Raw genomic sequence first — 27,242 nt, forward strand, 5'->3', positions numbered from 1 at the left:
TGTGCTGAACTATGTTAAGAGACAGTGATCCCCACAATGAGAGGAACCCCAAGTGAACGAGTTTGTTAAAGCTCTTTATTATATGGGACAAGGCAGCCATCTCATTAAATGGTTCTATATTGGTATTTGTGCGCATGCAGGAATCCCTCTAGATTCCACTCGGATACACTGGACAGAGGATATAGGATGGGAATAATCGAACAGGGAATGGTTAGACATATTTGAATACCCGCGGAAGATACCGCGCAATGCCAAGTTTATACAATGTATGATCGTACATAAAGCTTACCTGACCCCGCATAGGCTACAGAGAATGTACCCGGCCACTGCCCATTAATGCCCCTGATGTAAAATGCCAGAGGCAGGTCTACTTCATATGTTTTGGGCTGGCCCACGTCTAGGTGGGTTTTGGAAAGGAGTTAAGAAGTTGATTGAAGATACTACTGACCTTTCGGTGGAGGGTGCAGCACGTATCTGGAGACGCAAGAAGACACAAAAGGTCCAGTTACGCTTCTTGGACTTGGCGCTGATGGTTGCAAAACGGGCCATTACCATGCGCTGGAAGTCAGCCAGAAATCCTACATTACGCATGTGGCATAGCAAACTGATCAGGTGGGCAGGAGCTGAAAGCGCTGCGCTGTGTAGGGAGGAGGCACGCGGCCTAAGGAAAAATGCAATTTCCCTAGATTGGGACACGATGGAAGAAGCCTGTAAAAACAACATACCCGATTATGCCTCTGATGTTCCACATACTCAATAGTAGATGGAAAACTGAGATTGTTAAGAGTAGCTAGGCACTCCTGGTTCTGGACGTAGCAATATGACAACTGATTGTAATCAAAGAAGATTGTTTGGAGAGGGATAAATATTAAGGACATTATAACACACAGTCAGAGCATGGGAGGTGGGGTGGGATCCAAAGGGGAGCAGGGCGGAGTTAATGGATATTAGTTAAATTATGACATTTAGGAATGGTTTGCATTCTGCCGTGTAAAAGGCATACTGTGTACGAATTCACCCCCTTTTTTTTCTTGCACGTTTATTTATGCTGTGCAGATAGTTATCGAGGATAATAATGCTCATTGTATGGAAGCATTCTAGATAGATGTATAATCTCATAAGATAATGTATGCCATATGTTTATTACTTGATAACAAGGACAAGAAACAATTACAAAAAACAAAGTTTGTTTTAAAAAAAAAAAAAAACCTCTCTCTCCATCTCCTAAGATCGATTGTTTTATCTTTTCCATCTTTGGAACCTCCTTTCACACTCCTTGCCTCTGACCTGCTCTAATCTTGTTTGTTTCTTCTTGCGCCTAGTTTTGGCTACACTTGTGCACTCAGCTAGCTCTTCTCTAATCTACCCCTAGAAATCACCCATACTTCTATTGAATTTATGATTTCTCCACACTGGCTGTTCTAATTGAGGTTATACGTATATTCTTTACTGCTTTTCTCTCATTTTATGTAAACAGCTTCACTATTTTTTTCAAGCATATGTACCTGTAAGGGGCATCATGGACAACTGCTGATTTTTCACACTCCTTCACACAAGTGCATGACTTACCATGTAACAGACAAAGGAGAGGTACTTAAGGGATAAGGGAGAGGAGACTAGAAACACCAGAAACGCGTACTTTCAGAGACCTCTATATCCACCACTCAGATTTCATTTTATATTTCATAATTCATAACACTTAAGCCTGCCACGATAGACTTTTCACGAAACTTCAACACTCAAACGTAGTTTTTGGTTTATTTTATCTAAGAAGTAAACAAAATATATGAATGCACAACCAAATGTGGTTCTTTAGCATTACGGGAAATAGCCACGCATGACCATTACCACACATCATTTACAACGAATATGCCTTTTTCTTGCATGCCTTTACTACGAAATCAGGCATGCGTGGTAAAGACATGTTCATTGTAAAGGATGCACGGTTATGACTGCGTTGTAGTGGATGCCGAGGTGCACCGGGAGGAAAGTGCACATACATTAGGAATGGCCACCCTGTTTCTTTGAAGCAGGAGCAGAGCGCCGTGAAGTGCTTTGCCTCACTGAGGTAGGATAAAGCGCTTGCTGATCCATCCTTTTCTTGGACGTAGGAGCGGAGTGCCGTGACTTGCTTTGCCTCACTGAGGTAGGATAGAATAGAGACAGCCACAGTGCCTGCTCAGAGTGGAACTCCCAAGAATGGACAGGCCTTATTCTATGCATGTGAAGTGTGTGACCATCCTCCAGAGGTGGGTGCCGCGACCTTGGCCCCCAAAGACCAGAATTGCATTCACCCAGGGGCTGGTGCCCCACAACAGTGTTAGAGTTCAGGGCTGGGCAGGGGCATGGTAGGGGGGCAGTTTTAGGGCTCAGGGTCAGGAAAAGGGGCGGTTTGGGTTACAAGGCTTAGGGTAGAGGAAGGATTTTAGTGTTCCGGGCTGGGCAGTGGGTGGTTTCAGGGCTCAATACCAGGAAATGGGGTGGTTTTAGGGTTCAGGGCTAGGGAAATGATTTTCGGGTTCAACATTCTAGACACCCCTGCTCAGTGGTACCTTGCCTCGGAGTTGAAACTGTATGGTGGTTCCCTCCAGATTTAAAGAAAAAGACTGCACAATTATTTAATCACTTTTAGTGTGACTTCAGTTACCTTTCTCCTTAAATACTTCCGTTGAAACGCAGAAATGAAAGTCCGCTCACAATGTCCATTTATCTCTGACCGGCTCACGTATGCTCTCATGTAATATCCGTTCACTCCCTAAGGAAGTACACTTGGCCCATAGCTTCTGCTTATGTATGTGACAGCACTGTGCCCAAAGATACTTGCCAAAGAAAGACTGCATTCACATGGAACACAACATTGCAGTTGCTGCGATCGGGCAATCCATTCTGATAAGACCGCTCTGAGTAATGTTTTACCACGAAACATGAAAGTCAAACAGGGCCATGGACCAGGCAAAAGCACGCCTGTGTGCCCAAACAGCACTAATGCCATCAAGCATATGCCTGTACCACACATGCCACATTTTTACTACTGATGTTTTTACCAACCATGCGTGGTAAAGCCATATACGTGGTAAATATATTAATTGTAAATGCATGTGTGGTAATGACGCATGCATTGTACTGGCAGAAAAGTAAAGGCATGTGTGGTAGTTGCACACGTTGTTCTGTCATACAATCTAGCATTACAGATCTAAATGCCAATGCAGTGTCAGATCATAAAAAGATAAAGCAGGGTGTATCCACACATAACAGAGTTTGTAAAATTCCTCACCCTGAAAACCAAACACCAACAATGTTGCCAATGGAAATAAAAATATTGAAATTGGTCACGTGACTTATTGTGCAATTTCACTCTTCAAAATAAAGATAGTAAGCAGACGGTTCACTAATTACCATGACAACTGAAGGTGCTTTGTGCACAGCTTCATGTTGTCACTTGCTCCTACACCGGGAAGTATGGGCGAGCATCCCCAATTCCTTAAAGTCTTCAGGCCAAAACACTAGACTGGGTCTAGTCATTACAGCACACCAAGCAATATGACAGAATCTATCAAAACTACCCTAGGAGAGCTTGGCGATTTCTTCATCAGAATGAGTTCCTTTGATTTTCATCTCCAGTTTGGCAGAGGACAAGTCATGCTGAGTCAGGACTTAATATAACACTCCGCAAATTCATGGCCATTCTTTAGGTGCCTAAGTGACCACCACTACCTTAATCTTGAAAGTATTCCCTCCACAAGGCCCTGTTCCAGAACAAGGCTTAAAGGGTAATGATGGTGGAAGGCACAACAAGTGAGCAGCATGAACTGGAGATGCAGGCTTCCAAATCTGTTCCTCTGGTCCATACCTCTTGCAGTTGAACTAAATGTTTTAATATCCCCTAGCAATGTAAGTAGATTTTTAATTCATATTCTAGTTAGGGGTTCCAGCAAGACAGGAAGGGCAGGCAGAACACATATACAAAGGTGCACAGAGTTGTCAAACTAGTAAAACTAAAAAAGAAAAGGATGAATCAACCTAAACAACACTGAATTAATATGTTTCTGTTCCTTAAACCAGGGAACAGCTTTGTTTTTCATTAGGATTGAAATATCTGGTAGACAGCCACACTAAAAAAAATGGGTGTATACGAGTGCCTCAAATCCTCCACTTATTGACATTTTTAACATTATTGTATAGGCAGCTGAAGATTCAATCGTATCTCTTTACTCTCATTTGCAATTCTGTGGAGAAATGTCATGCTGGGGCACGATACTGGTCAGTATTCTAGGGACTGTACCACTACAAATATATAAAAGGAGACTGTGCTGCGCCCAATAGGTGTGATCTGCCAATAAGCCCTAAATGTATTTCCCCTATTCCTGATGAACTCATTCAGTCTGCCTGTCTGTCTTAGTATGGTACAAAAAAAAGACAATACAAACTACATGCCTAAAAGAGTACAGACGGCCTCTCAACACTTATCAAATGTGTCTCACTATCTGATATAACTAAATGTGTAATCCATGTACTCTTCTAATATGCTGCAGAACAGATGACTCGTTTGACAACTTCTGTAATTCATTCAGAGGAACGAAAAGAGTAGTCTCAGAGACCACTTTTACCTCAACATTTTCTTTATATTTTTGATCTTCTGACTTTAGACTCTGATAAAGTCTGTGGTTTATACCGATTAAGTATGTTAAGGAGTAATAAGCGTGCTTTCTGACAGAAAGTTGGTCTTAGTCTGATCTGTCTAAGCTGAGATGCAAACTAAAGAATCCTTTACGTCTGTCGTTTTTTCCCAATAATGTAATATTTTCACCTATTTGAAAGTATTCTTTAGGATACATTTTCATACCAGGCAGGAGTCACCAGCGTCACCTAGTATGTATTCTGTTTTAGGGAAAGGTTGGGTAAGAATGAAGTGTTCTTGAAATGAAGAAAACCCGCCAAGGAGAAGTCCTCGACTTTGGATGCCCACTCTCCTACCTCTTGATCTGTCATGACATTTAGTACATTCCGATGCAGGTCTCCCTTCGTGGTTTCTGCAATGACTCTCTCATGCAATGAACATAAACGTGTTCAGTCTTCCCTTTGCAAATCAAGCACGATACTCTTTGCATGTAATTAAATGTTTTCCTCCCTGGTCTACACGGCATCCCAAAATCACTCCAAGAACCACAATTGTGTTCTTTCCCCATTCTTCAAAGGCCTTCTATATAGACAACAACTCTGTCAGTGATAATATGACTTTTTCCGCCGGACTCACTTTGTTAAAAATTAATTACACAGGATGAAGATGCTTTGTTTCAGGTTATTTTTGGGAGAAATGCACAATACTGCAGTGCCTGAAGCATTAGCTTCAACAATCCCTATTGGATTGAAAGGAATCTTCAGCTTTCTTCATCTTTTCAAATGAAACTCTTCTTCGAGTTAGTCTAGTAATGAGAGCTACTAACTGCGATAATTCTTGTATAAAATGCCCGAATAACTTGACAAGTCCCAAACACTTTACATTTTCCAAACTGAGGTTGTTGCTCGCATTGTCACAATAGCTTCAACTTTCTATGTATCCATCTGGTTCCCACTGGCTAATAACACAAAAATGATTCTTTTTGGGAACTACTCTTTTCCACATTGACATATAATCATGTTATACTGGTCTCACAATCTGTACGTGTTTGGTGAAGGTTTCAGAATACACCAAGGTGTTGTCCAACTAAATTATAATACATTGATCTATGCAGTCACTCAAGGTCTCATTAATAAGTCCTGAACAGCCAGTGGGACCTTACAAGTTCCTCTGTGTATCTCGTATGTGAAGCCAGAAGTATCACGAATGGGAGTATGGCAATTTAGACTCCCATTGAAACCCTACATTAGAAGACTTTCCAGAGGCACCACACAAATATGTTGACCCCTCTATAGAAGATTGAGTGGTATGCATTCTATCGAAGTCATGAGATAGGTCCATTATCCCATTCACCTCTTGTGAGGTAACAGTCTCACATCATTCAGGATGCAAGCTTCAGCGTCTATGGTAGCATCAAGCTCACTTTGGTTTCCCAATTGTCCAAGAACTTGTACCTGATCACCTGTTGATTTCTCACCCTCCTTCGCCCAAGCCTGTGATCTCCATTGTAACAGATTACGACAGATCTCAGAGGGGAAGGACAGGGACAAGAAACACCAGTCAGCCATTACTGAAGAGAAAACCTGTACTTTCTGGACACATTACACCTATCACAGACACTTTACTGTACGTTAACTCATAAAGGAGCCTGTAATGATGGGTTTTTCGTGAAACTTCAATAATTGATTTTAGATTTCAGTGCAAACTTTAGCTGGCATAATTACATTGCGAGGAACATGGTGGTATCTCATAATTCAATACACTTTTAGTGCCTTGAGCTACTGTTTAGTTAGGGGAAACTTTAGGAAACCCTTCTAAAACTTATACTTTTTAAATACAAAAGCAGATGCATGGGCACTCAAACTGTTAGCTGACTTCAGGTTACCAATTATATCATAGAACAATATTATATCACATGACTGGGGGTGACGGAAGGGCTAGTATGTTGGTAAGTGACAAGCTGGATTAAGCCTTTTATCTTAGAATAGGTGGTAATGGTTAGGCTACTGTGTTTTCATGAATACCAGCCTCTCCTCTTGGGTTCGCTAGCAATAACCTTTCTCAGTACTGCTCTGAAAGCTCAGCCAGGTGAAACAACTGTCCACTGTTTTGAAGCATGTTTAGAAACTGTTCCTGCACCACTGCTCCCTTGTTCTTTCCTTTGATTCACACTCTCTCTCACTTGTTTAAACCATTTTAACTTACATGTACAGTGCAATTTTCAACTTTCTAAAAACGCTTTGTGGAGCATTAATTTTTACACACTCACTATATAGCATAACGTGTAAATAGCTTACCCAACTAATTCCCTTCACATAGCAGTAAATTAGTATAATAATATCTTAATTGTCAATATATTGGTATTTTTGTTTATGCTGAGGAACTAGGCCGAATTTAAGGTAATGTACATAAACTCACATAACAGCATGCATTCCATCAGCGGTGTCAAAGGTCATGCACATGAAAGTAGATCTCCATGCTCACAGCCTAGCTTCATGTATACTTCTCAGTCACACTGGAGCACAAGATGACCAATGAAATGGATAACCACATACAAGACCTCTCATGAAATGAGGTAAAAAGAGAAAAGAAAGTGTGATATTTACTGCTGCTGTGCTCTTTGCCTAGACACAGTCGTTTCAGGGTGGACCCTAAAAAGAGTACAAAATGAAAAACACAGTTAAACAGGCTTGATCACAACAGATGCAATGGTTAAGACAACTGCAGGCAATCGATAACTGCCGGCATGCAACAGAAATAGGACAAGATTAGCAGTTCAGTCAACAAAACCGTAACCTGACTGACTGACCACAAAAACCTCCAAACTGCGGTCAATCTTAGTTTTGAGCCAAGAGTAACAGTTGGTGGATTCCTGCACAATTACTTTTAGCTCCTTTATGCTTAGCAAAGCAGGTTTGTATCCTGAACCATTGAGGTCGACTCTGCACTTTAAAAGTACAGCGATTGAAGTTAACACACACGTATAGGGTTTGTGCGTTATAGGTTCTTTAGATTTTGCGTATGATGCATAAGTGTTGCACACAGACAAATAGTGCATGCGCACATTTAAATCTCCAAACCTGTTAGTGTCTTTGAAATGGAGTATAAAGGGAATGGATGTATACAGGAAAAGTTTAAGATTGACCACACGAAAGCTTTTAGTTAGTCCGCAGGCATAAATCTCTATGCTAATGCCAAGCACGATAATACCACACATGCCTATAGTTACCCCTTACACTGAATAGTTTTTATTTTTATATCTGCCTGTTGGGGTGCATTTTTAGTGCCAAATGCAGACCTATTCATGAAACTTTAAGGTACATAAATCTTTACAATGTCAACCATTTGTATTATAGGATTTTTGCCAATCAATTAGTATTTTACACTGAGGCGGAGTTTTTATTTATGACGGAATTGAGGTAATATGACCCGTGTGTTTATAAGTGATACTGCTCATCATGGTATGCCAAATGTATCTCATTGTAGTCAATTAAAAAGAATTGGGCACCCTATCAGAATATTCTATCAATTACTAAAACTAAATCTGTGATTTTAGGACAATATAGAGAAAGGGAATATTTATCTTCAGAAATAGACTCAATATTGCAACAAATGTTAGGAGTAGGGAATTAGCACATATAAAGGGAATGGGATCCTAACAAATAGAGATCTCAAAACCAATAGTGAATGGAAAGATCAATGGTAGAGGGAGCTTGATCAGGACATGTATAAAGTAATGCATATAGATCACAAACCACATACAAACTCAAAATGTCAATATATACAGACTTACAATAATGAATAAACCATAAAAAGTAAAAAGTTAATGAAAATTAGGAAAAGAGTCCTCTAGGTATTGGCAAAGAAAGAATCATAATAGGAAAAATGTGTGATTCCTACGGAGGAGGCACATACATTTTGTTCATAGACTCAAATCTGAATACAGCACACTAGCCTTTGCAGAACATTGTTTAACTCAAAGCATGGATTTGAAAATGTTTATGTCTAGATGTCAATGAAGAAGATCAACTGAACAATACATCTTTAATTTGAAAGAGGTCCGTAGAGTAAATTGACATGCCAACTATTTAGTCAAACTGCGGAGGAAGAAAATGGCAGAGTGGCCCTTGAGCTCCACAACACTTACAATATGGAACCACCTCAATTGTGCATCTTTCAAATTAAATTTGCATCTCGCACAGGATGCCTACTTAAACCCATTCCAGTAAACAGAATGTATATATATATGTAGTGTGCTTAATTTAAGCCAGTGGTTTCCGGTGCTCAGCACCAGCACTTAATTCTTAGCACCGGCTCTTGTGACAGTTTGCCAGATGGTGGGCTGCTGCTAAGTTTTGGTATGAGCACAACAACAGCTTTTATTATTTTAATATGCATCACCAATCAGTGGCACCCAAGCCATTCTTATAGCTGTGGTGCCTTGAATAGTATAAATTGTCACACTTGTAAGAGTGTGATGATTAGTAGTTGTGTTGGTACTGAAATTGGCATCACTGGTAGGGGCAATGGATATTGCAAGCTGCTGTGTCCTCCTGACGAGTGCCCTGGCACTTATTGTTTAACAAATTAACCACTGTATGTATACATATATTTTGATATATTGCCTTGTCTAGTCTGTGGATTTTTCAGGATCAGACAGAACTCACATAACCGATTAATTGATCATTCTATCATCTCCAGCGTCGATCCATTCTGGATCCTTGCTATTGTGAGTCTATATGAATAATTTGTAAAATGGTGCCAGTATCTTTAACTTGGCACACTTTCTTCTATACAACTTTGTCATGGTTACTGAGCTTTGTTCATCTCATCTACTACATTAAAAAATAAATTGCTACAATAGGCTCTGGAAATTGAATACACTTCAAATTCTCAAAGCACATTTTCTAGTGATGCAAACAAATTTCGTAAACAATTTAATTAGGTTTAGCCTGGTTGATCTATCTTAGATAAATCATAATCGAAATTCATATGACAGCATCTTGAAAAAGTGTGAGGGTTTTAACAGAAATATATTCTATAGAATGTTTTGTAAGTAGTCAATTTATGATTAATTATTTACGAGAATAAAATTAATTGTTCGCTCAAGTTCTATTACAACTTCAGAAAAATGTTGGATCAAAATCTTACTTTAATGAACTGCTATAGTTGACATTTCCACTATTACATAGGGCCACAAAAAGATAAATTAAAGAAAGTGCTCCAGCCAGTTTACAATCATTATGCTAAAGCTAAAAAGCACGATTCAGAAAATGGCTTGTTCATTTAGAATTTAACAGTTGTAACAAAATCCGGTATAGAATTAGGTTTACTTCATTTTGTAAACATTTGCCCAACAATTACATGACTAGCTGGAACACTGGTGGAGCAGTTTCCACATGCAGGGCGCAGGATGCAAGTGAATATTAATAAAGTACTTTTATACATTCCTTCCGCAAAGGTTACACGGTTTAGTGACCTTCTGGACTGTACATGCCTTCTACATGCATGTCTTCTTAGTTTGAACATGTGTGAAAGAGACCATTTCTGTAAAGAACGTCGTATTTATCTTTGTTGCCGCTGGATCGAACTGATGGACCCTTCTCACCTTCCAAAATTGACATTACTTGGAGTTGAAAAGTCTAGACGCATTGAGTAAAATTTTACTTCACGTTATAAAAGATGAACTCTTCCACACATGCTTTTGGTGTCCAGGCATAGCTAAAAGCAGTGCACAAAAGCATTCGGAAGGAAAAAATAAAAAACAAAAAAGCATTGCGGTGACAAACATGTGGGATAAAAGGATGAGGTTGAAAAACGATAAAGCTGCCAAAAATATTAAAGAGAGAAAAAGATGAACTTAAAAAAAAAAATGGGTTTGGCAAGGATGAGCTGTATTTAAATATAGAAGAACAAATACAAACAGATGGACAAAGACACGGGTCCACTGAGGAATCGGGTACGAGGTTTGCTACTAGACTTATAGGTCACTCTCTCAGATGTTTGATGGTAAACCGTCCAGCCTGTGAATGAATATAAAGGAAAAAAACAAAAGACACTTGTAAAGAACAAACTGCTATCATTGGATATCCCAAACTCTCAGGCAAACCAATTTTGATAACCATCCGCACACTTTCAGCCTAGCCAAGAAGTACATTTGATGTAAAAGCTTGCAATAATAGCAGATGAATGGATACTGTGAACACTGGTTAGCAAAACGTGCAATACTTTTTTGTACATTAGTGACAAGCAAGGTCAAACAAAGCCTACATAAGCAAGAATTTTGGTATCTCATGCTAGAACTGAAAAGTGTATTCTCTAGGAAAGTTCAAGTGAAAGAAATCACTCTCTCTAAAGAAAGGGCAATTAACCGGTTTGAGTAACCACACGTCAGCATTTCCAAAAGTAGGTCTTATTTGAACATAAAAAAACAAGAGACAGGCCGGCAGTGAGTTTCAACAGCACTCCCAGGCTTGGTTGCACAGCCTAGAGTGTCTCAAACAAAAAACAATGTTGGTTTGCAATTTGATACATTTTCTTCCCAAACACTTATTCAGTTCTAATGTTACAGATTTTGAATGACCTTTACATGTTCAATTCATGCTGTATGCACTTTCCAAGGTCTTTACTTTACACTTATTCTAGCCATGCTATGTGAGACTATAGTAAGATGGACCGAGGTCCACCTCGTTATTATTGCATAAAGTGCACCATAAGGGTTTAGCATAAAGTATGAAACCTAAAGAAAGATCACCTTGGCCAGAATGTCCATGCACATCAACTCCATCGTTGGCAAACCCAGAACAGATGTTGTCAGATGACATGGAGACTTTGACTGAACAGGGCTGCTGGGTCTGCACGGACTCATCTGGGGGAGCTAACACTGGTAGGGGCTCTGGGGAGGTTACTGGAGGTTCTGCAAGTGAGCCTGCATGAGCTTTATCAGAGCTTTTGATAGGAGAGCCTTTGACAGGAGAACCTTTGGAGTCCAATGATAGGTTACCTGTGAAAAGGGAAAAAATATCTGCATCAAAAGTAATACAATAATGATGTGTGTTATCAATCTAGAGGACGAGGTATTTATCACCATGATGAACTTATTTTTTGCTCTTGGGTGTCATCCAGCCTTACAGAAAGGTTTTCTGCAGGACAAAGTATTTAAAGCAACAGTAATATGTATTAAGTATCTACTAGTACAATAATTAATTTAAAAACAACGTATCCTCCTAATGTTAATGGAGTCTATCCATTTCCATTGAAGCAGGTATAGTACTTGTGAATTCCTGGGAACACTTGTGCTCTTTCGAAGACAAGGACACGTTCATGGTGAGTTGGGATATGATACTACTAAACAGATGGACTGCTGTACCCCCCTTAGATCACTTAGCCCTTCAAATTTTCCATTCATACTTAAGACGAATGGAGGGGGGTGCTCCTACACACCCTCCAGATTGGGGTGGGGGTGAATATCTACAAAGAGGTTGCTGTGTGAATGGGCGTGTCAATGCGACTGTCAAAATGTGCCCAATTCTCTGCCTGGTTGTGCACAAGTTACGGAGTGTGTGTAAATGTTCATGAGACACCTAATGAGTGGGGTTTGAGCAAAGCTGTAGTTACGTCATTGGAGTGAACGAGCTAACAAATTATCAAGTATGTACTTTGGCAGCTCAATTAGTTAATACCTGCATGAAGTGATGTAGGAGGGAATACGCAGGGGAGCCATTTTGTCAGAGAATAACAGTGAATATGTCAGTGAGAGAGCTGGTCAATAAATCAAAAAGCAAACTAGTCAATCAGTCTGTAAGGGAATAATTCAGCAAGTCAGTATCAGAAAATGAACGAGCCAGGGAGGTGGACATTGAGGCAGTCACCGAATAAGCCATTACGTTGGTTAGTTAGTAAGCTAGTGAATAAATCCATGAGAGAGACATTCAATCAGTCAATTAGAAAAGATATTGCTTTGAGAGAATTCTTTGCAAAAGTGTGCCCTTTTCATACTTGAGTGATTTGCAGACATTGGGACCAGATATGTTTTTTAAACCACTTTTTATTGACAGCAATCTCAAAGTGCACAACTTTGACATATCATTTGCTGTTATGTGAAATATCACCATTTGCACAGCTCATGTACTTGTGAAGTTGAAGTCCTCAAAACATGAGCAATCAATTACAAAACCAAAAAGTCCACAGGCAGGTTTGCATCTCCTCATTTACATTAAGGATTGTATCGGCAGCATGGAGCTTATGGATTGGGTCAGCCATACTTCAGCTAGAGTAATCCAGAGGGTTATCCTCCCTGAGGTCCCGTTCACGAGTGGCATACTAAGGTTGAAGTTCAGTCCAGGATCTGGAGTTATAGGACTAGTTGATGAATGCCTGGGTGGCTTCAATACACATCAGAAAAAGGCTGTCTGCGAGAGAAGCATGCATCTTCCCTTAGTAGAGCCTCCTCCTTTACTCTAGTACAGCATTTCACCTTCACTGCCCATCTAGCATATGTCAGGCCTGATATTAATTTCCTGGCTGAAAATGTTCTAGCTATAGCCAGTGAAAGGTCAATCAGTTTATTACCTGCTCTTTTTTGTACCGGATGATGAATTCCACCTAACAGATATGCTTCAGGACACAGCTCCAGCCCCTGGTCACTGCACCTACTCAGATGGCCTATAACACGTGACCAGAATCTTTGGCTCATTGGGCAAGACCATACCATATTGATTAACTAAGAAAATTGGGCAGGGACATAATCTAGGGTCACCTCTGAGGAGATCTATTTTCTTAGGGGAGAGGTAGGTTTGGTGTAAATAGTTGAATTGTGTAAATTTCAGCTGTGCATTCAAGGACACCTGTTGTGTGTGAGATAGCATTTGTCCCATTCCTTATCTGATATTCCATGGCCAAGGTCTGCTTCCCATCTGCGCCTAAGATTCAAAAGTTCTATCCTCTGCATACCATTGAGTACCCTTGTAAAGCTAGGTTATCAAGTATTATCAGTTACCCAACGTCATGAGCTGAGGGAAGGCCTCATGTTGCCATAGGTGTGTGAATGTACGGATCATAGGTCAGGAACTTCCCAACAGTTAAATTATAGTCTGCAATCATCTGTTCTATGGCAAAACTTCATTTATGTAACAGTCTCCCACAGTAAGGCATAGGGACCTGCTAGTTGCCATGGTTTCCTCTAATGCTGGAGTAATGCTTCATTACCTGCAAAAATCTTAGTTCCTGTCTAGGGAGCAAAGGAGGAAGGACTATCTAAATAGCAAGTGTTTTTTTTGTCTTAGGGGATACCAGCAAGTGCCTTTTAGGAATTTATTTTGGCAGTGCTGCTCCTTTAAACAAACTAAAACCTTTAAGCATGCTTTTTTGATATGCAACAATTCTGTGACTTAGAAAAAACAGGACGAAGGTGGAGAATTATATAGAATGGGGCTTATGACTGGTGGGTTCAATTACAATGATGCAAACTTGATTTAAAGTGTGCAAAAAATGTTTTAAATCAATACCGTATTTATAACGTGCAACACGAGAAGATGCATTTAAATCTTCTCTGCTTAGCACACAAGTCTATAAAATACACCAATAATGTACATTTTTTAAATCCAAAATTGTACAGATTTTGTGAAAGGAACAGCACAACATACAGTGCATTCATAGTATGAAGTCCTCAGTTATTGACGCTTTTAATTAGTCAGTACATGCAATATGATAGACCATAATAATTCCACCATTTCCCCCATACCTAACCATGCTTTTATTAGCAGCACCTTGCCACATACATGGGTTACTCCAGTTTTGCACAACAGTCCACAGCTGTCATTTAGTTAGGGTCAGCGGTCTCACTGAGTTCCAGTGTCTTGAAATGTCTCTTTTAGCAAATAGGGAACCAATCCCCACCAATGTGAATTCTTCCCTGGTCCCCCCAGATCCTCCAAAATCCCCAAGAGGTCAACTTGGTGGGAAAGGGTCTATTGGTTGCTCAAGAACTCTGGATAGAGTAATGAAGTCCTCCTACCAGTATGTAGCAATGATTGGGCAGTGCCATACCACATGAAAGAAGTCCCCTTCCTCCTCTGAGCTGTAAAACCACTGCTGTGTAGGGCACCATCCTGCCAGTCACAGACTTTTGGGCTAAAGGTAAGCGATATTCAAATAGCTAAGATGAATTTGGAAGAGTCAGAGGGATATGGCCAATGTCCTTGGGGCCACACACGTTTCCCTCCAGTTGTCCTCATCCAAGGGACCCACCACATGGCCATTGTGCTTTTAAGGCTGTAAAGGGATCTGGATAGTTAAGAACCAATGATTTATGTATACTGGATATCCCTCCCTTCCCTAATGGACCTTTAAAGATCTTCGCTTCCAGTGCGCTATATTCACAGACAACCACTAAAAAGTGCCTATACTGTGTAGGAGTGTGACATAGCTGTAAGTATTTATAAAACAGACTGTAAAGGTCATTCTCTTATTGAAGGCCTCAAAAAGACTATCTGTGAACCTTCACAAATATCTCCCACCTGTGATATACTGATGATGTCTTGTCTATGAAACCCTTCATGCTGTATGCAATGTTCCAGCTAGCAACCCTGCCAGAGGGGGGTCTCCAGCATGATCTTTTACTCCCATCCCATCCATCTGAGGATCAACCACCAGGGCAGAAACACCACTCTGGTAATCTCTGAAAGGGTACGGGTAACAGGGAATCCATAGAGGATACCCACAGTCTTGTCATGGCTGACCAATGCCACCTCCAACTGAAGTGCCGGGTTGGACATCCCCCCACCCAACCAGTCATTTACCACCAGAGCCTGAGATGCCCAGTAATACAGGTTTATATTTACCATACCCATCCCTCCATAATAAGTCGATTGGGTGCATTTACCAACCCGCTCATGAAGAAGAACACATTTTGGAGAGTAGGTCTTGAAACCAGCTCTGGGGTATAATCAGCAGGAGACTTTGAAGCGCATACACGAAATTCAGTAGGATCATCATCTTATAGAGAGCTATCCTGCCCAGTATATTCAACAGATGTGTGGCCCATCTGGCTATGTCCCACTTTATTTGGAGCATCCAGGGACTGAAGTTAAGAGTCCAGATAAAACTGGTTTCTAAGACAACATACAACCCCCATTAATAAGTTAAGTCTGTGGATAAGCAGTTGCAACTGCCACCCTGTGCCCCCTCATTCAGTGGCATCGTTCGGGACTTGGAGTCCAGATCCAACCTCCTCGAATTCCAACATATGCATCAGGCAGGGGTCAGTAAGAGATGGATGGGAGAGAAACAGAAGTGTGGAAAAGCACTTTCCCTGACACTGGGCCTCTCGGTATTAAGCCATTGGAATCGCCACACTGGAGGCCTGAGCATGGTGTACCCACACCCGCCCATGCTGCAGGCCACCTAGTGAGCTGCAGGCTGTTCATGCAGTCTGGATCACACTGCATAAGAATTAAGCAGTAGTGGGGCTGGAGCGGTCTGTAGTCTCAGTCGAAAAATCTGATAGTACCCCTTTCCATCAATCAATCAAGAGTTTGCACAGCGCGCCTACTCACCCATGAGGGTCTCAAGGCACTGAAGCGGGGGAAGGGGCTGCTGATCCACCTAGGTGTGGAGGTCCAGTCGAAGAGCCAGGTCTGGAGATCCTTCCTGCATTGGGTCAGTGACTGAGATTGCCGGAGGTGGAGGGGCAGGGTGCTCCAGGTCTTGGTGGCGAGGCAAGAAAAGGATCTTTCTCCAGTTCTTGTCTTGTGGATCCGAGGATCTTTCTCCAGTTCTGGTCTTGTGGATCCGTGAGACGGTGGCCAGGGCAAGTTGGGCGGAGCACAGTTGTCTAATGGGTACGTGGAATGAGAGGCAGTGGTTCAGATATGCTGGTCCAACGTTGCAGAGAGCTTTGTAGGCATGTGTGAGGAGCTTGAAGGTGATGCTCTTGTTAACTGGCAACCAGCGGAGTTGTTGAAGGTGTTCTGTGATGTGGCTGCGGCTGTCGACCAGTGTGGCCTAGGGGCGTAACACAGGCCCCCGCATTGCGGGGGGGGCGAGCTCCAGGGGCCCCCTCGGCACACATTACATTTATTTGCCGACAGCAGGGTCCGTCTGGTACTTTTGAAGTAACTTCCGCTGCCCGCGCCTCATAAATAAACCGGCGCGAATGTGATGGAATTTTGCGCGGCACGCAGCTGAGTGGTTTTCAGCCTCGGGGTGAGGCATAGGGTGGGGCAAGGCTGGGCCAGTATTGTCATGCGCAGCCGCAGTGTAACCTGCACGTGAGGCGGCCGGTGGGTCACAGTAATTCCAGGACTGGCAAACTTTCTATACAGCCTCACGCTGCAGGAAGGCAGTACTTATGCAGGAAATTCTAGCTAAATATGCACGTGCTGTGCCAGGCGTCTCCAGGTGAAGAGAACACTGTTGCAGGAAGTAACACATGAGGGGAACAACAGAGTTGGCACGTCTTAAGGGGGCACGACAGCGGGAATGACAAACTAAAGAGAACAATACAGCAGAAACCATAAGGTGAGAAGAGCGTGAAGGACTACTGGGCGAGGAAGAAAATCCTGCAGGTACCTGACCTCCATAGGAAGAGAACTCAAGAGCAGAGATGACCATTTGTAGGTGTGATCGCTGCAGGAACTCCAGTGGTGTCAGGTAGGAGCCAATGTCAAAAACACGAACACTTCTTTCAGCGCACCCTGCTTTTTCAGCACAGGAGTGCACGAAAACCTCTGCCAGTAAATCTCTACCTTGAACGGGTACACCGTATGCTAATGCAGCTTTGGGACCTACATACAGCTCCGTCAATGCACCTCAGTCCTGGCCTGGAGTGCCCCTGATAACGCATTACGAGCACATACCTCTCCTAATGCACTTCAGCCCTGCAGCATCCCATCAGTTCCGCACTGCTACCACAATCCGCTCTGTCAATGCTCCTCAGTCCTGTCCTGGAGCACCCGTCAACGCAGCACTGATACAAACACATAGCTCTCCTAATGCACCTCAGCCCTGCAGCATCCCATTAGTACCACACTGCATACCACAATCAGCTCTGTCAATGCTCCTCAGTCCTGGCCTGGAGCACCCCTGACAATGCAGCCCTGATTCAAACACATAGCTCTCCTAATGCACCTCAGTCTTGCTGCATCCCTTCATTTCCGCACTACATGCTACACACAGCTCCGTTAGTGCACCTCAGTCCTGGCCTGAAGCACTCCTGATAACACAGCACTGATACAAACACATAGCTCTCGTAATGCACCTTAGTCCTGCTGCATTCCTTCATTTCCGCACTGCATGCCACGCATAGCTCCGTCAGTGCACCCCATCATATTCCGCATGGCACCATGCTAATCCAATATAACACTCGCACACAAACACGCTGACCTGTCAATGTAACTCTTTCTTGCATTTTAACCTCACTCCTTTCGGCAACGCTCACAATGCAACACACAGACATCTCACATTGCAGGTCAACGCTGCCCTTCAGTACCCCTTCTATCCAAGTACTGGACCTGGCATGCCAAGCTGGCAATGCATTTCAATCCTGACCCGCAGCAGCCCCTGCGTTTTCCCTAGGTGTCCCATAACTTTGCCTAAGTACCTCAGTCTTAAACTGTCAGGTAACGGTGGTCCCTGAATGGATGCAGTGCGCATGCTCTGTAGTCATAAGAACTTCTGCCAGGTTGTGTGAGTGAACTTCTCATAGTTCTGCTTCGCCCAAAGTGGCTCCTGCTCTCACGCCTTTCTCTCTTCCCTTTCTACATGTTGAGTTGTGGATGAGGTGACAGGTCTGGACTCTCTCCAACTCTCTGGATGGCTGGTGCATGAGAACCAAAGTAGGAATGTAAACTGTGCTGACACGTCTGTGTGCCAAGAGCATGGTGACTGTCATGGGGCTGGAAATCATGTGAGTGTTCGGCTGTGTCACTTCTAACTAAATAATTCAGTTCAGTAGGTTAATGACGTCTCCCGTGGTCCGCGAGCACGTGTCCATTAGGCCAAGGCACATGTGTCTTTAAGGCCAGGCTGAGGATCAGCGCCTGCGAACTTGTCAGCTCTCCTTAGTTACTTTATCATGCTGAGGTGACGACCATCTCAAGCATCAGCTGGAGTCTTAATGATGAAAGGCACTGAGTGAACCAGTGAGTGAGTGAAATCACCTGAGGCAAGAGCGGAGGAATTGGAAACTGCTCGAAGTGAGAATTTCCCTACAATTTGCGCCATGCACGTGTCTGTTGTGATGTACTTAGGCTGTCTCAGCTAAGGCTGAGACTGCATATTTTTATGATGTACTCTGGTTCCATCGTGATGTCACGATGCATGGGGGACGGTTTGGCAGTTGGCCCAGCTGTGTCTGGCGAAGCTGTGGTGTGGGTTTCATCTCTGCTGAATAAACCTACTTCTATTGAAAAGCTGCATCTGTGTCGTGCTATTCAACATAAGTGTCTTTCCCATAGAGTAATAAAATATATATTGTTTAGGGCTTATTCCCAGATAGGGTGTATCACGTCCACCCCAGTTCTGGAGCATGCAAATGACCACGTCACACACAGAGGTCTGTAAAACGTCTTTATTCTTAGACATGCAACGTTTAACTGAGTGCACTACTTTATAAACTTTATTGGCCACACCCAGACACACCCAATTATCTCCCAACATATTACGTAACTTTGAAAGGCTTCAACAGAGGACCAGAAGGATCCTACTGCACATGATGACACAACACTACATCTTGCTCTTGGTTAAAAAAAAAGTGCTGAAAACATTTCTACATCAGAGTTCCTAAATGAGTCGTCGAGGTGCTCGCACCAATCTTCCAGATTGGAGTTGAATGAGTTGGAGTTGCACTGTCATCATAGATGTAGCCTCAGATGCTTGACTTATGCACTCAGGTGGAATTTTTTCACTCGTGATCTCTGGAGCCAACATTCAGACATATGTTTGAAATGTGATAAGTCTCTCAAGGTGGACTTTTCCAGGACGTTGAGCAGTCACCATATGTACTTTACTTGTCACAACTCTGAATGGATCAGCATGGAACGGAGCGGCAGACTTGCATTTCTGTTTGTTTCACTAGGACCCGGTCTCCTTTTTCGTAAACCAGGTCCCGAGCGCATCAGCGCTCATCTGCATAGGCCTTCATCTTGCTTTTGCGAGAAGTGTCTGGGACACAAATCTCATCAGTGTCTATTACTCAGCGCATGGTCCATTGTGGTAGCTTTGTCCCAATGGCTCTCCTAAACAGCAAAGTGACAGGACTTTCACCTGTTGTAGAATGGGTGGTTGACCGATAGGCAGAAAGGGCTGGACATAAGGCTGACTTGAGATTGCGCTGAACCACTTTCTTCAGGGTGTCAAAAAAGTGTTCAACAACGCTATTTGCCTTTGGCCAGAGAGGTTCGCTTTTCTGATGTTCAAGTAACTAAGAAAGTTCTCTGCTATTGAAGAGTGTACTGTTTTCAGATTTGATAAATGGAGGGAGCACCCCATGCTGCGAAAATATCATCAAACCTGTCAATGACTTTGCAGTGGATAGTTGATGATAAATCTTCCACTAAGGAAAAATGTGAGTAGTCATCAATAACTACCATATGATTGCCATTGTTCAAAGGTCCAAAGAAATCAACTGCAATTTTCGCCCATGCATGTTTAGGAAGGTCAGACATTTAGTGGATGCTGTGTTGTCTTGGGACATTAGCGGTTACACAGGTGACATGCTTTTAGTTCCTTCTCGACTCGTTCATCAAGGCAAGGAAACCACACTCTGTGTCGGAGCACTCTTAGTGGCTACAATGCCACGATGTCCTTCGTGTGCCAGTTGAATGACTTGTAGCCTCAAGCTCTCAGGTATAAGTTCTCAAACCTCTTACTATAATACCTTCTTGCGTGACCGTAAGCTCTTCCTGTAAAACTTTGAATTTTTGATATTCAACATCATCTGTGAGAGGTCAAGTATGTTTTCTCCATGATTGCGTAGGAATTATGTCCTTGAGTGGGAGCATGGCTCTGTGTTGGTAGCAGCAATGATTTGCTCAATGGACAGAGCTACAGGAGTTCTGGACTTTACTATGAAATTGATATATGCTTTTTGTTAATGGTCTGCTGTAAGGGGACAGGGATAACATTTTTTTAAATAGTTAACTGCAGGCATGGTGTCCTCTGTGCCCAAGGGGAGTTGTTGTGTGCAGTGCTTAATTTGTAAAATATTAGGTGCCAGGCCCCTGACCAGGAGGCCACTGGAACTTGCACCAACCATTGCTCCCGTCAATAGCTGCCACACAACTACTAGCCATCTCTCTCTCCAGCAAGTGCTACAGTTCAGATTATTCAAGGTCCCCAAAGCTAAAGGAATGACTATGGCGGCAGATATTAGTAATTTTTAGCAGATACTTTATTTATAAACAACCGTTGTTCTGCTCATCTCTAAATTAGATGAGCAGCGCCACCATGTGGCAGACTGTCCTAAGTGTGGTGTTGACAATTAGGTGCCGAGCACCGGAAAGCAATTAAGATCCAGTGTTGAGCACCGGAAACCACCGGCTCAAATTAAGCACTGGTTGTGTGGGGACGTAAAATATTTCAATCCAAGCAGGTAAATTGAAAAGGTAATTCAATCATAAGTATTTAAAATGTATTACGCAAATCAGCAATTACCCATGCCTGAGTGGACTATCACAGACATCTCCACTATTTTCTCTATGCGTTTTATTGTATGCATTGTCTAGAATATCACTAGTGAAACTATCTGTAGTGTCCTTAGAAGCAAATTGTTGGGTCGCATACATTAGGCCATAGTTAAACTCGTGGCTGTACTTTATGAGATAAAGTAGCCCCTGCCATACATTATAAGGATATTGCAACTCACTGAGGAGTCCCATGACCACAGCGTAACGAGGCCGAAGGTGACTTACAATATCATCTACAGCAGCAGGTACCTTATTCCATGTAATACATGGTCACACCATCACCTTTCCCACAAGCCACTTAAATCCTTGGTGTGTAGCTAGTGGTGTAACAATAACCCCCGCAACACCCATGGCGAGGAGGGGCCCACGGCTCCAGGGTGCCCCCTCCTGCACTGTGCATGGGCGGTGAGGTCCCTGTCCTTAAAGCTCCTGACTGAGTCCGGGGCATGGGGGGGGGGCCTCTGTGAAATTTGCAAGGGGGGGCCCCCCTCAGGTTTCGTTACGCCACTGGTCTGGCCGCGGAGGTTTGGCTGTTCTGTAGTTTCCCCGAGCGGTTTCTCAGGACACCAATCAAGTCATATATCCTCTAGGCCCAGGGGTGTCACCTGAGCAGCACAGGCTTATTATTTACACTATCATCTGCTTTATAGTTCCAAACCTTACCATGCAATGGATCATACGTGCCCCTCCCCAATGTCAGAAGCTCTCTCCTTAAAAGTCTGTGTCTTGAGCTCCACTCCAGGGCAGGCATCTACACCCAGGCAAATATATATATTTGGGGAAGTCTAAACTAGAGCTATTAAGTTACTTCAAATCCCAATCCCTTGAACTCATATGCAGATTAAAGCATTAACGAACTGCAGACTATCAAAGCAGTGTCATTTGAAAAGATAAAAGCTTCCTGATCACAGTGTTTATGAATACGACTGTCAGACAGCATCAGTAATGGTCATTGACCTAGGCAAGAAACTGTACCGGCTACTACCGGACCAGGGCGGTGGGGCGGGGATAGGGGCTGGATAAAAAGGTTAAAAAGAAAAAAGAGTACCTGTGATGGCCGGACGGCCGCTGCCGCTACTCTGTCCTCTTCTTCGTGTATTCCGGTCCCAATGCAGGAAGCAGCAGGCAGGAAGCATTTGGGCATCAAGGCTCCCCTGAGCAAATCACAATGCTGCAATGCAGTGTTGCGAATGGTCTGAGTGCCGTGGTTCAGCGCTCAGCCAGGCAATGGGGGCCTGGGCAAATGGTCCACGCAGGCTGTAATGCAGCATGCATGGAGAACATGTGAGGTGCGCATGAATGTTTGGCCGACCCTAAACAGTCATGTGCATTTAGGAGTGGGCAAAACACTCCTCCCCTGCTCCTCTATCATGGGAGGAGCCCGCCCCACCCGCAAAGCTGCAGCAGGAGGAAACAAAGTGTAAATAACGCGAGTTATTATCATTTTATATTTCCTTTACTTCACTGCTGAGAAGCACTGGGGCGACGCTCCTCCGTCTTAGGCAGGAAAAGTGGATGCCTTCAGTCAAGACAACTTCCACCTACCCCTACTGCAGGGGGGGTGTAATAATGCAGCATCATTGATGTCAGAGGGTTAATGAGGAGGGAAGTGAAAAGGCACTAAACCTGCGTGCATATGTGTGCGGGTCTGTGATTACACAAGCATGTCTGAGAGAACGGATGTGGACTACATGTCTGGGCATTACGTCTTCAGTGGGAAGAAGACTTGGGCACCCGGATATCGACAAAGGACTGGGACAACATACTACAGGGGATACCGAAGGTGTCCAGAAATGCACGCTTTAGGTTGATAAGTTATGTCCTCCAGAAAGCCTACCTGACCCCCGAACGCATAAGCAGATACTTTCAGGTGGAAGGGGCAGCCTGTCCATGTTTTGGTGAAGTACAAGCACATATTCTGCACATGCTATGTGTCAGACTGCCAAGATGCAATTTCCTTGGGAGCAGAAGAAAAACTCCAGTCCCCTTCACTACTGCGCGGAATGATAAAATCTATTTCAAGCACCAGCAAGGGGGAAAGGGGAAGTGGACAAAGATTGCCGCAGAGATTGTGCTCTTCCAGACTCCGCTCTTCTAGACTCACTCGGTCCTGGTTCGTCTTTTCTTACTAGTAGCGATTTGACCTACAAAATATAACAGTTACTAGGGACACATTGAACTCAACGTTCACAATTCCTTACCCTTTTATCTAAAACTTGAGCCCTGTGAACCCTTTAACTGAATTACTGGAGGATTTGCTTCTCTCTGTACCATCAACACCAGTAACCAAAAATAAGTATTTTTTTAGTTAAATGGATTTTTCTCTTCTGATTAATTATTAATGAAGAACTTGTTTATTTTAAGTTTGTCTTGACTATTTAAACTTGTCTTTTTTTCTTTTTTGGGTCTTAAAGACTATCGCAGATATATATTACCTACTGGCAGTCGCCAGTAGGTAGTTATAGTTAGGACCTAATTTCCATAGGAAATCCGCAACTTTCTATTTGGAATAACGTTGGCGCAGATTGCCGAATCTTCGCGAAATTTTCCTAACTTTTGGCCAGCTCCGGTCCGCTCCTATCCTGAAAATTTCACGGTGATTCGTCAAGCGGGAGCCGAGAAAAAAAGGGGGGTCCCAAAACACATTTTCCCCATTCATTTACCCATAGGACCTGTTGACGCAGCTACAGCCCAAACTGCTGAACGGAATTACACCAAATTTGGCAAAGAGGTAGTCCTCAGTTCAGACTCGTGCCTTTTGCTTAAATGGTGTAAATCCGTTCAGTAGTTCCTGAGAAAATTAGAGTTAAAAAGATAGATATATCTGGGCGGAGCCTAACCACACATCTCATCGTGAGATCGGATTGGCTGTTAGTACGTCATACAAGAAGTGTTGGCAGCAATCTTGGGACCAATATACATGATAGCACCTCATTAAAAAGGTTTTAAGACTTTAGTTACATTATAAATCATTTGTTGATGGTACCATACTCATTTTAGGAATTGTGGTGTGTTCTAAGGTGTTTTTACCATGTGAAAAAGCCTTCTGCTGTGATATCATGAATCATGTTTGAGAGAAAACTATTTTATCATGCTTTTCCCCACAGAGGTTTGGAAGGTGATCTATAAGCTAACCTGAGAGCATATTTTCTGTAAATTCACATTATCTTTCTCAGTCATGTGAGAATGAAGTCTGACATTCTCAGTAAAACATGTACATCCAACAAGGGCAGAGACGGTCAGTTGATTCCTTTGTTTTCGACTGCAGCTTCCCAGAGTGTTCTAGAGAACAACTAGAGCGCTAACAGTCCTACTTATGACAAACTTATTGCACACCTGAAGCCATCTTGATTGGAATGAAGTGGTAACTCTTAAAACATTTAATTTACAAAGGAACAAAATGAGGGGGTTCATTTTGCCATAGAAAGTATGATTAGTGCTGCAGAAAGAAAAATTAGGGCACATTTTGACTTCTCAAATCCTCTTCTATTTCATTAAAAAACTTCTGATATGCAGGCTGAAACATGCACTTTTAATACCAGCAGCTGACTTCCGTGGTGAGCAGTAGCTTTAGTACAGTGATCTAATGAGCAAGTAGAGTGCTAACATTCAGAATTTATGGCAAATGTGCGACATATCTGAATACCTTCTTGATGGAATCAAAGTAAAAAACTGAAAGCATTTCCTACTGAGGAGACTGCAGTAAATGAGGAAATTAGGAAACTTCATAACAAATAAATCTCCCAAGATGGCCACCAGAGACAAAAGAGCCCAAATGCAGCACAAATATCACCCAGATGTAGCCCACATGTAGCCCAATGACAGAAATGTGCAAAACACTTATTTTTTGTGTATTTGCAGTTATATAGTGTAGACTTGTCAGGTATTGGAGTGCTTTACATGAGCATTGGTTACATCACAAAAGATCAAATTCATTTTGGTTGTAGACATGGGGAGATTAAGTGATTTGACCAGAATCACATAATGTTGAGCTGAAGCAGAAACTCCAACCTGGTTCCCCAGTTGCAAAGTCTGCATCTCTGGAAGTAACACCACGTCCTCTCCCCTAGGTGCAACATTTAATCAAGTGGTCAACTGGATAAAAAAACAAAGATTACAAATAATTTAAAAGTTCTTTGTCGCTATTTGAAAACTCAGAAAATATGTCCTCATTTTAGTTTTTTAGAGCAATAACCATGATTTTGATGCAAATAAGACCCTCTCATATATGTAATTTCTAAAGGAAATGATCTAGGTATTACAGTTTTGATTACATCAAGATGACGTCAGGCGTTCCACACTTTTGTAGTAAATATAGAATGTTAGCAATCTAGTTGTTCATTGGGATACTGTTGAGAGGCAGAGGCCAGGGGCACGGACTCTGAAAATTGAAGGCAGGTAGGAGAGTGCAGCGGCAACAATTTGACCACACTGGGCAGGCAGGAAGGGCAGTGGCAGCACAACAGACTATGGAGGGCAGTGGAAAGGGGGGCAGGGGCAACAAACCAACAATACAGGACTGGCAAGAGAGGCTGTGGCAATATAATAGACCATTGTGGGCAGAAGGAAGAGGCAGTGGTAGTACAACCATACATGCCAACAGATCCGTTTCAGCCAGGAAACGTCCAAAGTTTTTAAGCTCAAATGGGCTTTATTAGATCTGTCTCCTGTCTACAATCTCCTCTTTTTCAATGTAACTCAGAGGAAAATCAATACCCCAGTTTTTTTTCAAAATGTTCGCAAGTATGGTACATTGGATCTTGGTAGGCAGGAGGAATTGGGGTAGGGACATGGACTTGGATAACAGAGGACAGGAGGGACATGGAGAGGTGCACCAAACTGCCCCTACAGGGCAGGCATCAGGGTTTGCAGCAGCACAATACACCATACAGGGCATGCAGGACGGGAGTGCAGCACAACAATCCATAGATAGCAATAGGTAGGGGACAGGACCATGCACATGGACAACAGAGAACAGAGGGGAAAGAGGCAATGGTAGCTAGCTGACCATAATGGACAGACAGGAGAGAAAGCTGCAGCATAACAGACCATAAAGGGCAGGAGGGACGGATCAGGGGCATTACAATGGAACAGACAAGCCAGGAGGGAGGGAATAGGGGTCTGCACATGGAAACAGAGGGCTGGGGGCAAGGGGGCAGGGCAGGAGCAGCAAGATGACCATGGAGGTCAGGCAGGATGGGCACTAGAAACAAGACACACCATGGAGAGCAACAGTGAGACTATGATGGCATACACAGACCATGGAGGGAAGGTGGGAGGGGGTCAGGGGCAGCTAGCTGACCACACAGGGAAGGTATGAGGGGCCATGGCAGCACAGAAGACCATGCATGGCAAGCAGGAAGGTTAGTGGCAGCACAATGGCTATGATGGGCAAGAAGGAGGGTGCAGGGGCATGCACAAAGGACCATAGAGGATAGAAGGGAGGGTCAGGACCTGGGCTCAGACAAGAGAGTTCAGGGGAAGGGGCCTCAACAGACCATGCGGGGCAGGCAGGAGGAGCAGTTGCAGCACAACAGACCAGGGAGGGCAGAAGGGTGTGGCAGTAAAATGGACCATGGAGGACAGGAGGAAGGGGATAGGGGCATGGCATGTGGACAGGCAGGGTGGAGGTGGCAGGGACAGGTTACAGTCATCTGACAATGCTAGGCAGGTGGGAAGGGAGTGGCAGCTCAACAGAACACTCAGAGTAGATAGGAGTGGCAGGTCCATGGAACATGGTGGGAAAAAAGGATGGAGCAGGGGCATGCAAAAAGACATCGGAGGGCAGGGGGAAGGAGAATAGGGGCAGCAAGCTAAGCACAGAGGCTAAGCAGGAGGTCAATGATGGGCCATAGAATTGGCCAATGGAGGACAGGAGGAGTGGACTGGTACATCATGCTAAATGGAGGGCAGTGGCAGCACATCAGACCATGCATGGC

General features: G+C 43.2%; 1 protein-coding gene across 8 annotated transcripts in view; it reads right to left on the reverse strand.

The window, feature by feature from the left end:
* The window catches only part of WNK2 (WNK lysine deficient protein kinase 2), a 647,264-nt gene that overhangs the window by 99,158 nt on the left and 520,864 nt on the right, over positions 1 to 27,242 (reverse strand). For 5 of the 8 annotated variants that reach the window (XM_085624584.1, XM_085624585.1, XM_085624590.1 and 2 more), the window contains 3 exons: positions 11,373 to 11,621; positions 10,543 to 10,641; positions 7,225 to 7,269 (listed from right to left, as the gene is read on the reverse strand). The exons of 1 other annotated variant lie outside the window; for it this stretch is intronic. In XM_085624584.1, the coding sequence (XP_085480710.1) occupies positions 7,225 to 7,269; positions 10,543 to 10,641; positions 11,373 to 11,621 (393 nt within the window). The remainder of the gene's footprint in view (positions 1 to 7,224; positions 7,270 to 10,542; positions 10,642 to 11,372; positions 11,622 to 27,242) is intronic. 2 more of the 8 variants (XM_085624586.1, XM_085624587.1) reach the window with 2 other exon arrangements.

Source organism: Triturus cristatus, chromosome 9 (assembly GCF_964204655.1).
Source record: "Triturus cristatus chromosome 9, aTriCri1.1, whole genome shotgun sequence".
NCBI classification, from domain to species: Eukaryota; Metazoa; Chordata; class Amphibia; order Caudata; family Salamandridae; genus Triturus; species Triturus cristatus.